The sequence below is a fragment of the Temnothorax curvispinosus genome, unplaced genomic scaffold (genome assembly GCF_003070985.1).
Source record: "Temnothorax curvispinosus isolate PA1 unplaced genomic scaffold, ASM307098v1 QBEX01010505.1, whole genome shotgun sequence".
NCBI lineage: Eukaryota > Metazoa > Arthropoda > Insecta > Hymenoptera > Formicidae > Temnothorax > Temnothorax curvispinosus.
The window spans coordinates 1-13,656 of record NW_020220285.1 but is presented as its reverse complement, the minus strand read 5'-3'; the positions used below and the strand labels follow the sequence as shown (position 1 = coordinate 13,656).

The following is a 13,656-nucleotide window of genomic DNA, read 5'->3' as shown; positions in this document are numbered from 1 at the left end:
ATTGCTTGCTTTTGAACAACTAAATCCGACAAACGTGAATTACTTAACATAAACATTGTGCTGTTACAAATCTAACAAAACTAAACAAATATAAATTAAAAATAAATCAAATAAATAATGCCTTTCTTTAATAATTAATAAAATCTTTGGTTTCCTCCGGCGAATCATAAAAAAAGTGTAAAGCACTTAGGAACGTGAATATGACTTGCTTTAAAAAAATTAAGTAAAAATAACTAAAATAAATTATTTCCATTATGGATGTCTGCTGTCTTAGTCTGTCACTCCCTCACTTCAGGGTTTCTCTGCCTTCCACTCCACAATTCGCGTATCAATGCCATCTTTTCTTGGTGTTGTTTCTCTCGAGCTGTTTCTGTCTTCTCATGTAGTTCTTCCAATTTTTCTGCGATAGATACCTAATAATAATAGAAAAGTTAGTGTCGATCAGGACAGTTGAAAGCAAAACCAATCAAAGTTTTTGTAGAAACAATAATTTCAAAAAAATTTGAAAAATTTAAAATTGTTTAAACCCAAGTCATTTTTTACGGCAATATTTCATTATACGTAACGATTTATTTCATAACACAATTTTAATATTTATTGAAATAAGGCTCATCCTTAAAAAATTTCTATTTGATTTGTACATATTACAGAAAGTTTTTGTAATACAGGTAATCAGTATTACATTTACTTACAGTCTTTTTGTTTCCTGGTGAGCTATTCTTTATTTTTACAGAATCGTCTGATTTCTTAAACCTCTTGACACCTGTAGCAGTTCTCACAACTTCCGGCTCAATGCTGTCATCGGTGGAAGCAATTTTGTGTAATTCTTCCTCGAAGGGTACATCTTGCCTCGAATTACCTGATCCGGAATTATTTTCAACTGCAGACTTCTTTCTCCGTAAAACAGTTTTGTACCGGTTCTCAACTTGGATAGATGTTCGTACTTTGCAGAATTTCTGTGAAATTTCTTCTGCAATTTTTAACCACATTGCTTTTTTTGTTTTAAATTTTTTTTGCGGACCGATTACTGGTAAGTAGGCATAAACCTGATCCAATAAATATTTGGTCTCGTCATCTTGCCAATCTGAAATCAGTATTATTTTATTTTTATAGGCTCAATTATTACTCTGATTATTTCATATAAATCTCGAAACGAATTCTACAAAGAAATAAATCACATTTTCAAAATTTTGTACTCATATCTACTCAATCATTAATTTCTCATTCTTAATGTAGTTTTTTAATTTGTTCAATTGTTTGTCACCTTTATTGTCACCTTTATTTTCACCACTTCCTGAACAAGAAGACATTGGACTGGTAGCATCTATCTTTATGTTTATGCCCCTTGGATGTTGGTTTTCCGAGTCGCTGGTGTCGGTCTCAACGAAAATGCAGTCAGGATTCCTATGATATTTCGTCATATTTGTAAAACATGATACTACGATAGCGGATTGTCAAAATAATAATAATGAGAGATTATATCTGTATTATTTTAAGTATGAATATATTTAAATTGAAAATTAATAAGATTAAATAATATCCAATAAAAATCCAATACAAAAGTATGCATGGTTACATACCCATATAGCATGTCCAAATCGTTTCCTCTTAAAATTTCAACGACTTTGCCTTTACATTTAATTTGTCCAGAGTTAATAAGAGACAATATTTTGTTGACTGCAAAGTTATTATCATCTAGCAACACAAATAATATTAAGAAATATCAATAAACATCAAACAATAAAATTATCTACTGTGCTATACGTAGAAGTCGAGTGGATTCAGGTTTGGCGAGTATTGCGGTTACTGTGATTATATCGACACAACACTATCGATGAACAAAACCGAACATTACTAAACAGAGTGGGACGGTCTTGACTAGCAGAATATCCTACGAACATTGTGTGAATTGTTTATCAAAGAGATTTCGCCTAACCGTAAAGGCCAAAGAAGGATATATTGAAATTATTAAGACCAAATTAAATAAAATCTATTCAACAATAAAAAAGTTATAGCGTTTTACATAGCGAATCATATCAATTGCCGGACCCTGTAGTAATGTTTTAATGTTAATGTATGTAATAAAATAAAAAATAACCTCCAATATACACGCATATTTTACTTACTTAAAATCCGATCATACTCCTCTTTCTGATCAGCTACGTATTCCATCTCAACATCACAATCTTTATTAACTTTAAAGTAAACAAACATTTTGTCCGACATTATTTTACCGAATAAAGATCCTGAATGCAACTTAAAATTGCCGCAAGTCCGTGGTCTGAAATAAACACGACAGCATGAAGTGTGTGTACACTACTTGAGTGCAGTGCAGCGCTTACACTAAACTGGTACAGTGCAAGGCTACACCAAGTACGCCCTCAGTGCGTTCCAAGAAAAAACGCTATAAGCCTCGCTCTGTCGTTACCGCGCTAAGTCACCGCGAACGTTACACGAGTGCGATAATTGCGATTCGCCAACATTCATAACAACCGGGAACGCCCGCGGAACGCGTTAATTGTCGTCTTTACAAAGACGAACGGCCTTTTTAGACCGAAATAACTTCGTGCGTCGTAGATTGACGGGGCGTGTGTGCCCACGTATACGAGCGTCCGACATCTTTTGTGACTTGAAGTTTTGTGAACAACCAACATTGGAAATCAATATAATTGAATAAATTAAACATCTTTTTCGTAAAAGATTTCGAAAATTATTCAATTGGACTTACCTTCTACTTACCTGATCCATTGGCGTCGATCACTCGAAGTCCCTCGTTGATCCTGGATTCCGGTGGCAGCGACGATCCTGATCGGCGACGGCGATGATCCAGCGGTGGCAGGAACTTGAAAAAAGAAGATTAATTAGTCTAATTAATAATTAGAGAGATCGTTCGATACTTACCTTCTCGGTGGTTCAAAGGTCAAACCGAGTGGCGACCGTTGATTTCTAAAGACACGTAGCGCTGATTCGTGCCTCCAATAGTACCGTCCGGTTACAACCTAACCTTGGAACCGGGTGACAAGTCACTCGTTCCAACGTCGAGTTCTGATTGTGCCGCAACCGACTTCACAGACCCGATGACTGAACAGAGAGCAGAGGTGCCAAGGACGGGCGCGATCGAGCCGACGAAGCCACTGACCCAGGTGGCCAATCAGGAGGAGCTGACCGTCGAGGAGGACACCAAGGTCGCGCAGATCCTCCAGCTGATCCCAGAGGGTGTAGCGGAGGCAATAATACTCGAGGAGGAACCCGAACAGCCCGCTGGACCAGGCGAGGTTGTCGTCGCAGCTACGAGCCAATCCCCAGCAGCGGAGGAGGTGATCGAGGCGGCGATGCCAATGACTCAATCGCAGTTCACGGAACTGTGAGCCGTGACTGTCGATATTATATGTAACTCTTTTATATGATTTATTCGTGTGTATTATTATTTTTGATTTATATTTTCATTCTATTATATTTTATTCGCGAAATATTGTAACGCATGCCAAAGAGAATCTCCGAGCGAGAAGGATTAAGTTTTCGATTCAATTTTATTATTTCTTTGATTTTATTAGTTTATTTTATAGATTGATTGCGACAAGTGCCAATGAGCACGAGAGTTTTATATTCGGAGAGTTTTATAAGATTTATTAGAAGTGTGGGAGTAAATGCGCGAATAGGCGTAAGCGAGCGCAGGTTATGTATAAGAAATAGATTAAAACAGGACTGACGTCGAAACGAGACTATATTACATTACGAACACATACATTGACCAATCCCAATAATCCTTACACCGACAACCCATAATTCACACATTAAAGTCATTAGAGTCATTAGAGTCATAAAAATAAAGAAAAGAGCCAATAGGAGGCCAAGGTCATAATTTTAAAAGAGATGGATTCGGATAAATTCCGTATTGTAGTTTTGGCATTTATTTTCATTTTATTTGCAATAGCGATCATATGCATACTGTTACTAGCCTATTCACACCGGGTGAAAGCAGAACCTTATTATCTAACTTAGAACAACCAATCAGAATCATGCGGCTGAAGGAATACTTAGTCGTGACATTAATAATCTTTATTCCCATAATAATATCCTTCCCAGACGTACAGACAGTTACATTGATTTTTACGCTTTACACATTATTTTATTGCTAAGCATCGATATCGATCCGAGTGTGATCGTTGACGAATGATGAGCCGCGGATATAATTTTCACGAGAATGGACCAATGGGGTTCGAGATAGACGGTTTTTACATTCATTGCATTAACATTTAACGGTTTGACAGCAAAACAGTCATGTCGACCGGAAACGACCAATAGGCAGCGACCCAGTCGATTTTATTAAGATTAGCGTTAGTTTCGATAGATTTGACAGTAGCAAACATTCTCGATACAGTAACAGCCAATAGGAACGATTCCTGGCATTTTGATTTTATTTTGCAAGTTTTCAGAGTAGTTTACGATTTTGCGAGGCCCAGAGCCAATGAAAGCGCGAGGCGCAACCTTTTTACGTGATCGCGGAAAACCGACCAATGGGAAGCCAGATTGGCTCAACGAAGCGAGATAGTGTCGGAACGCGTGAATTCGCTTATTAATATTATTATTTTATATTTTCCTGTCGAGAGAATTAACTTTTATTATATTTTAATGCATGTCATGTATTACTTATGCTTACCGACGTTGTCATTACTGGTAAGCCTATAACGTCCGTTGATTAAGCGAGACGATCCTATGAGACGCGGGTACCTGAAAAGAGAGGGGAATTAATAGATTTGATTCCGGTAGATAGATTACTTACCTGCAATGTCCAGGAACGTCAAAATGACCGTACAAGGTCACTCGAAACCGTTCCGAGTGACTAGCCGCGAAGGTGCACTTTGTGCCCGTTGCGACGGCTGGCATTGGTTGCCGCATCGCCGAGGTCGAAGCGAGAGCCCTTGTCCGCCGTCCAATCCGAACGCAGTTTCTCTGATCCGAACGAGCTGAGCCAATCACAACGGTTCAGCTTTCAAGGGCAATGTGCCGTGAATAGTAGGATCGTGTCGTTCGTCTTCAAGCGACGCGATTGGTTGAGAGAGAAAGGCGCGCGATACCGAGTCATTCCCGCCGAAATGGGGAGCGGCGCGCCTGCGTCAGATACTAAAGTGGGGGAATGAGAACCGTTTCTCCCGGACAGTCTACGGATATACTTCGAGGCGTTAACACGTTTTACGGTAGCGCGATAAAACTCGATTCCGTTTACTTATCCCGTAATCGCCTACGATAAGCGCGAGTATTAACAACCAGCGTTACGCAAGACAGTTTTCGTGAGAACATCGAGGCGTGAACACGTTTCGTCGGGCACGCGACAAAACTCGATACCGATTACTTATCCCGTAATCGCCTACGACAAGTGCGAATATTCTGTGCGAATATAGAGGCGTTGAATCGTGAATACGGTTACGCATAAAATTACTCGATTTGAGAAGGCTTATTTCGCGACGGCCTAATACAAACGCTACATTACATCATTAGCGAACGAGCACGCTCTTGATTGCGAAACGACGATTAGTCGTAATAATTAGTTCTGTATCGTGGACATTCGAATGAGAAGGACCTCGTGGCGAGTGATTGCGCGAGCGAGTGATACGCGACGACAGAGAAACTGTAAACTGTGGAATATTAAATTGTTATTTGTTTATAATAAACAAACGAGTGATTATTTGCGACCCCAGTGCGAATCCTAAATCTATTTCCGTGAATTACGCAACGCAGTACCAGGGCGTGGCCGACGGCCTTGAACACGTCCGCGACGTAGAAGACGGCAGCCATTAAGCTGAGAAGAAGGACGGGGCAACGCATACGATTCGGGTTTCTGTATTTAGGCCTGAAAATACAGTGGCGACCGTAATTACAGCCCAAATAGTAAGTGGCTAATACTTTGATATTTCATTGTTCATCGGTGATCCGGTCACAACCTAACCTTTTTTTTTTGTTTCGTGGAAGAGGAAAAATGCCTCGCGCATTCTACCGGGGGCCGTCCCCCGGGATATGTGGGGCTTGCACCCACTAAAAAACCTCTCCTTAACTTAGCACGCTGGACAACAGTTGCAACACGCGGGAGACTCGAAGTATTACATCACGTGCCACAACAGTCCTCTCGCAGAGGCGACAGAAATACGTAAACCAGAGACGAGATCACACGGAGGATCAAACAGGGACGTCGCGAAACCCGCCGGGATGACTCACTAGTCGAAAATTTGACACAAGTGCCATCGTTCGACCGCCTCGGAGGCCCTCATGATAGTGACCGCGGACAGTCATATCATTGAGGGACGCTTTTCATTGGCTGCGTGGCCATTCCATAGGGAATCACGGACGTCCCAAGGAAGAACGCACAGGGCCATAGGACATGCACGTACCAGACAAACAGGAACCCCTCTACCCGGAGAGAGGTTCCACACAAATAAAAAACCACGAGTTAAACTCGTTAACATTGAGGGTTGACATATACCCACCACCGGGAAAAACAGTCGGACTCAAAGTCCGCATCACTGGCCGCTTTAGCGGCTGTAGTAACGATCACGCCCGTCCCACTCCCAGGCCCCCTGGAAGGGGGGGAAAGGGGAGGGAGGAGCGCGAAATGAGAAAGGATCCCGAGAACCCCGCCGCAGGCCGAGGAAACCCCGAAGGACGACCACCCGCACCCCGCAGCCACAACGGAGCCTCCGGCAAACCCACTGCAGAGCAGTGGGGCCGGAGCCCCGCAACACAGCAGTGAGCGGCGAAACCACGGGCGACCAACCCCCAGGGAGCCCCCGACCCAGCGCAGCGGAGTCCCCAGGAGAAAGAATTAGAAAAAGTGTAAGACGCAATGAATATATATAAATCTATATCTAATTTTCTATTACGGGGTCATCCGGCCGCCCATAGGGAAACCCGCACGCCGACCGGCCCCAACCAGCCACCCCCCAGGGATCCGGGAACGTCGCCGAAGCGACCCACCGGACCCCAGGAGGAGGAGAGCTAGAGCCGGCCCGCGCCCGGGCAACCCAGGAACGGCCGGAAGACACCGTCTGCACGCAATAAATAAAACGCATCGAGAGAACCGCACGCAATACATGAAGCCGCTACAACATCGCAGAAAACGCAGTCATCCCGGGTCGAGGATTATTTGTTGTTGTTGTCTCTTACGCTTGTCATCTTCCTTGCGCTGAAGGACGCGTTCAGCAAAGGTTGAAAATGCGTTCCATCGTTCTTTGGAATTGCAAATCCTAGCGATAATATTTCCCAGGGAAAGGTTTTGGCCAACTGCAGCAGCGAGTTCACCTCGCTCTAAGGCCCAGAAGTGACACACTTCTATGGTGTGCTCTGGGGTGTCCTCTTCCACGTCGCAATACCGGCAGATCGGAGAATCCTCTTTACCAATCCTATGCAGGTAGGTGCCGAAACACCCATAACCTGTCAAGAGCTGAGTTGTTCTATATGTTAGGAAGCCGGAACTGCGATCCAGCCAGTCATCAAAACTGGGGACAATTGCCTCTCTTGTTCTTCTGCCTGATAGATTTGCGCGCGTGATATGGACACGCCATTGCTCACGTAATGCGTCCCATTCCTCCAAACGTACAGCGGCCGCCGATACCTCATTGTAATTCCCATTCTCCTTCATTCTTCGATGTCGGAGGTATGTTCTTCTTAGGAATTCCGCATAGAGATGCAGAGGCGGAACGCGGGCCAGCAGCGTAGCCGCCTCATACAAAACAGTGCGGTACGTCATGACGGTTCTTAGCGCAGAGAGTCTAAGTGCGCGGCGCATCTGTCTTTGCTTGTTTTTGGAGGCCATTAGTTCCTCGCTCCAAATGGGAGCGGCATAAAGCGCAATAGAAGTTGCCACAGAATAATATAACCGGCGCTTGTTCTCGATAGGTCCCCTGAGGTTTGGGAGAATTGCGCACAAGGCACGATTCACATTAGAGATCTTTGCGGCAACGTAATTCACGTGGGTGTTAAATGCCCATCGCTTGTCAATGTAAACGCCAAGATACTTCATGCTGCTGGAAATCTTAATGTTCTGTCCCTCGTAGACAAAGTTCGAATTTCGGGGACAGTGTCCAAAGAATACGGCCTCCGTTTTGGGCCAGGACACAGACAGGCCGAGGTCTCTGATGTTGATCATAAACCTGTCAAGGCACTCAGACGCGAGAGCGCAAGCTGAGTCAAAATCGTCCTCAGCAACAAGGAGCAAAGTGTCGTCGGCGTAACACACGACATGGGAATCGCCTGGAAGCAGAGTGCGCAGCACCTGGTCAAAACCCAGATTCCACAGCGGAGGACCCAGCACCAATCCCTGAGGGACCCCTCTGTTGACACGCCTAGTGCGACGGGTGCCGTCAGACGAGACGTATCTGATTACTCTGTTTCTCAGATAGTCCTCGATAATACGCCTCAAGTACCGCGGAACGTGCTTGTTCCTTAGGGCAGCTCTGATTCTAGAATGTTTAATGGAATTGAACGCATTCTTAATGTCCAGCGAAACGGCCAGCACCACTCTGCCGTTTGCGCGGGCCTCGGTAATTATATTCTTGACCAAGAAAAGAGCGTCAGTTGTTGAACGCATCTTACGAAATCCAAGTTGATTCGCCGAGAGATCGTATCTGGGATTCTGGTCAAGATAAGTGGCCAAACGGTTGGCAATGACGCGCTCAAAAACCTTCCCGGTTTCGTTCAAGAGGCAAATCGGCTTTGCCTTAGGCACCTCGCCGCGCGGTGGAATATTTTCTTTGGGTATCAAAACGAGGTCCGCCAGCTTCAACTTGAATGGGAAGACCCCAGACTGCATGCATATGTTAAAATTAGCCGTCAGTCGATGCACCATAGTAGGAGGTAGCTTTTTTAGGACAGTCGCTTTGAAGCCGTCAGGACCAGGCGCCGTGTTGGTAGATTTCTTGGCCGCTATCGCTTCCTCCACTTCATCCGAAGTGATGGGGGTTCTCCCCTCCTCGCAATCACCCAGATCAACTTGAGACAGTTCCCTACCAGGCGGAAAAAGGTCATCCAATAGACGATTCAGCACTTCTGGCTCAAGGGTGGTGCTGAGCCCCGGAGTAGGTTTCCTAAGTTTTCCCAAAACCAACTTGTAGGGAAGACTCCACGGATCATCCTTCAGCGTGTCAATAAGTTCCTGCCACGCAGCGGACTTGGCGTTCTGTATCTCGTGTTTAAGATTTTGGGTAGCAGCGGTGTACGCGGTCCTTTTAGCTTCTAAAACCACCGGGAGATCTCTACTCCTACCACGAGTCCAGGCTCTCCTTGCAGCGATAGCCTCAGTTCTTAGTTGTGCAATTCGATCATTCCACCAATGGGCTCTGTCCACTCTGGCAGCACGCAGGCGAGGGACCGCCGCCTGACACGCATCATAAATGCAGTCGTTTATCCACTTATCCGGGCCCACTCTGATCAGATATTCCGGGTCACCAGGAGTCACCGCACATCTCCATTCAATGGCTTCCTGGAAGAGCCCGATGTCCATCCTTCTGAAATTCCATCGACGGGGCAGTGGTGGCGATATACGCCGAGTCGATGAATCTAAGATTTCGAAGGAAATGTATAGGTGGTCAGACATGGATTCCAGGTCGTCACGAACCGACCAATTTCGTATTCTGCCGGATAAATCGGAAAAAATTCAGGTGAGATCCACTATCGACGTCCCCTGGTGGCTCGAAAAGGTGGGGTGATCTCCCCGATTCACTAGTCTCCAGTCGAGTTGTGACGCAAGTTCTTCAAGAGCCTCGCCCCTAACATTAGAGGTGTTCGATCCCCAGGCGAGAGAGTGGGCGTTAAAATCTCCGCAGATGATGAGCTTGTTATTGTGCGCTACGCAGGAGCAAATGGTGGATAGCTTCTTCAAGAAGTCTGAGAATGCCGGAAGATCAACGTTGGGAGAGATGTAACACGAAAGAATATAAATCTCTCCCAATCTCTCCCAATCAGTACGCAATGTCTACCACGGGCCTCCAACGTGGCAGAGTGCGCCGTGACCCTGTTGTTAACAAAGATAGCCGCGAGATGGTCATGACTGTGAAACCACAGTTGGTATGGGCTATGCGTTCGGGCGGGTTCAGAGATCGCGCAAACGGCGGCCCTCATTTCCCTTGAGTGGTGAACAAAGAGGTCCTGAGCCTCCTGGTTACCGTTAAGATTTAGTTGGAGACACAAAGTCATCTCTGTGTCGCCGCTCGACCATTAGACATAGGATCCCTGCGTCTCCCACGTACAGGCTCTACGCTCGCGCAAATATTGAGCTATCTCAGACGATGATCGCTGGATCTTCCGGCGTCCCTACATACTACGCAGCAGAGGTCTTCTCTGCAGGCGCCAATCTGGTGACCGCGCACACCGCATCTGAAACAGGCGCCAGTCCGGTCCTCAGGGAAGCTACATGTGGTGCGGACATGTCCGAAACGCCAACATTTGTAACATTGGACGGGTCTTGATTCGAGCAGCTCAACCCGAGCAATGGTTTAACCTATTTTAAATTTATTTGTGGCCGAGATTTTGATAGCCGCGGAAAGAGGGCATTTGACCCATACGGAATTAAGCCCATTATTCATTTTACGAATATTGCCAATCTTGACGAGATATTCGTCACAATCTCCGACCACTGAAATCTCGTTAAGGATCTCCGTCGGGGAAATGGAGTCAAAATTCCAAATGCGCAGCTCGCCCATAGTGGTCGGGCGAGTGATACGTATATTATTAATATCCAGAACTTCCTTGAGCTTTCCCACCAGCGTATCAGCCTTAGAGGTGCCGTCTACGCCGGGGATCTCAATAATGACCCCACCGTTAATACCACGCCTGATCTTCGAGGTCTCGATACCGAGAGTATCCAGATTTATGCTTTCACGAGCTTCCTTCAGAATATCAGCGTAGCTGACGTCTTCTTTAAGGCTCGTGATCGAAACCGCGGCAGTTTTCAGTGGTCTGCGCGGGCGGGTAGTCGAACGAGGGCCACCTCCGACGACCCCACGTCGAGATCCATCCTTCCGTACAGTCGCCACGTCTCGTACGACATCAAAGGTAGATGGCGCAGCGATCTGCGGGCCTAAAACTTTCCCGTCAGAGATGCCAGAGGTCTCCGTTGTGTCGTTCTTAAAGGAAGTTCTTTTAGTCTTTTTCTTCTTATAATTATTTAAGGAATCCTCTGGTTTTGAGCTGAATCTAGAACGCAGTTCCTCCATGTTGGCGACCAGTTGTACGATCTGTTTGTTCATACATTCAAGCATGTAATTTGGACCGGTGTCCTCCTCTGGGTGCAAAGTACGAACAGGAGTCTGCATGGGAGGAATCTCCCTATCAGGTTTCCTGCTCTTACCAGGAGGAGATCTCTTCTTATTCGAGGTAGGAGCCTCGATTATGTCAGTCTCTGACCCAGAAGCACTCGTAGGGTGTTTTCGTAATTTCACCGTTTTATCGCGTAATATTTCAGAAGAAATAACTCTAGGCTTCCTCTATGGAAGAGGGGGATAATCTTCCATGCAAATTACTGTCTCCCTGGTATCGATTTTACGGGTATCAGCTCCCTGAGCAGGACTGTTCTCGAAAAGTACTTTTGAAGAGGATCCTGTGTTTGTAGTGTCCCTCATACTTTTTATCTCCTTACGGAGCATCTCCACATCCCTGCGAAGGTCCTCGTTACGGAGCATGGAGTGCTCCTTCTTTTGGAGCTCCTGCTCGCGGGTGATTTTACGTAATTGTGTTGTGAGATTTTTGTTTTGCAACTCTAAATCTGCGATATCGCCGGTAGCGCCAAGACGCTCGCGATAGATATCTATAATCTCGAAGATATTAGCTATCCCATCTCTGAGATAGCCCGAAAAATTACCCTTAATATTCTTGCTGCTCGTTCGGATAGTCTCCATCTTCTCCAGACACTCGGTAGCACACTTAGTCAGCTGCTCAGTGTTGTATGTGCGCAGATTGGTGGCAGTCACCGGATGGATAGTAAGTTTATGTTTTGTAGTTGTTAAAACGGGAGTATAAACTTCATTTTCCGAAGTTGTATACTTTTTTTTGAAAGGTTTAGCCGTATTGTCTGGGGAATTCGACGAGAATCGCTCCTTCCTCTTTTCCCTGCTAGGGGTAGGTAGAGGTATATCCTCGTCATCGTCGTCATCCTCAATCATTACTACATCTCCAGCTGCATGTTCGTCCCGGTGTGTCGATTCCTCCGAGTCGGACACCCCAGGAGGGACGAACGTGGGATCAGCCTTCGTATTGTCAGGAGCTTGTGGATCTTCAGGTGACTTATTGATGTCCGCGATAATCCTCCTCGCAAGGTCCACCCCTCTATTGTACTCGTCCTCCATATCCACCTCCTTGGTGGCTTCCTTAGTAGTCTCTTTATCAGCAGCTGCGCCTGTCCAGTCAGGGCGCAGTGCTATTTGTGTATTTTTGTTTAGCCCATCGCATGATTCAGGACTTGGCTTTTTAGGGCCAAGCCCATCGACACGGGGTTCGCTGACTACAACCCCCCCGCCGGTCTCTGGGTCTCCGAACCCCCTGAGACGGTAAGTTTTTTTTCCTTATTTTTACCTTTCATAATTCGTTTTATTGTTTCAGGGGTGTTCTCCCCTTAGGACATTAAAATTCGGGTGCACCTCGCCCACGGTGCATCCTAGGACCGCTCATCGAAAAGTTCGCAGTGTCCAACTGCGAGTCTTGCAGTCAGATGTAGGACTGCCAAAGTTAGTAATCCCACGCAGAAATGAGCAATACGTAGGGATTAATTTAAGAATAAACCAAGAATCATTCATTAATAGACTCTAAAGAGTCAACCTTCCATAATATTAACTAAAGGTTTAGTCATTTCACATATATATAATGCTATCCAATATGATCGCATATAATCCGTATAATTGAAGTTGATGTTGATGCTATTGCCTGGTATAATATAAGTTTATTCACTTATTTTGTCTTATTTATCTGATTTTAATTCTAACTTATTTAGTTTGTTTATTTTCATTATTTTGATCATAGGTTAATTACCAGACAATGTGCAAAATACTATTTATAAAATATAAATCGAAAGATCAAGAAAAACATGAGTCCAACAATACTATTGCAGATCTCATATCATAGAAACAGAATCTTTGAAAAGATTAACGTACATGTAAATCCGCCTTAAAGTGACAACATGTAGCAGTGAGTTTCGTATCATGTGTTTCTCAAGACTCATGCCCAAAATAATAATACGCGCGCGCGTCATATATTAACCTACCTGTCAGTGAACAAATTTGTTGCAACATATTCAGTTTTATAAATAAACAATTGAATAGAGGTCGGTGGGTGAATATAATATATGTATATAATGTAATGTAATGTGACAACGCATATTATGGACATAAACAAAACATTAAAACAAAGAAGTCCAAATACATTGTAATTATATCGGTATATCGGTGATAAATAAATAAATAAATAATAAAAAGAAAAATTGGTGTATATGTTTTTTATTTCTTCTCTCCATTCAGGTGTCCTAAAACAGACGGTTAGTCGAGAAGAGATGCATCTCAACGCGTAATCTATGAGATTATGTTGTCTCATATTTACCTATTACTCTTTATTGTTTTAATGTTAGCAATTGTTTGTATTAATCACACGCTGAGAGTGCATAACTATGGACCTCTTTGT

The 13,656-nt window shown here is 44.5% G+C and overlaps 1 protein-coding gene across 1 annotated transcript; it reads right to left on the bottom strand.

Moving 5' to 3' along the window:
- Positions 1–278: 278 nt before the first annotated feature.
- LOC112460414 lies at positions 279–2,536 on the bottom strand. The gene is made up of 5 exons (XM_025025072.1): positions 2,127–2,536; positions 1,581–1,695; positions 1,265–1,404; positions 693–1,084; positions 279–413 (listed from the first exon to the last, which is right to left on the bottom strand). Exons 1-5 carry the CDS (start codon positions 2,224–2,226, stop codon positions 279–281), a joined length of 882 nt encoding a protein of 293 aa, XP_024880840.1. The 5' UTR covers positions 2,227–2,536.
- Positions 2,537–13,656: the final 11,120 nt, after the last annotated feature.

What these genes read in the sequence shown, in the direction of transcription:
- LOC112460414 (XM_025025072.1), bottom strand. Translation starts at nt 2,226, where the DNA reads ATGTCGGACAAAATGTTTGTTTACTTTAAAGTTAATAAAGATTGTGAT. An exon ending in GATTTGGACATGCTATATGG is followed by an intron (nt 1,405 to 1,580) that starts GTATGTAACCAT and finishes GAAATATCATAG; the next exon opens with GAATCCTGACTGCATTTTCG. An exon ending in CACCAGGAAACAAAAAGACT is followed by an intron (nt 414 to 692) that starts GTAAGTAAATGT and finishes TATTATTATTAG; the next exon opens with GTATCTATCGCAGAAAAATT.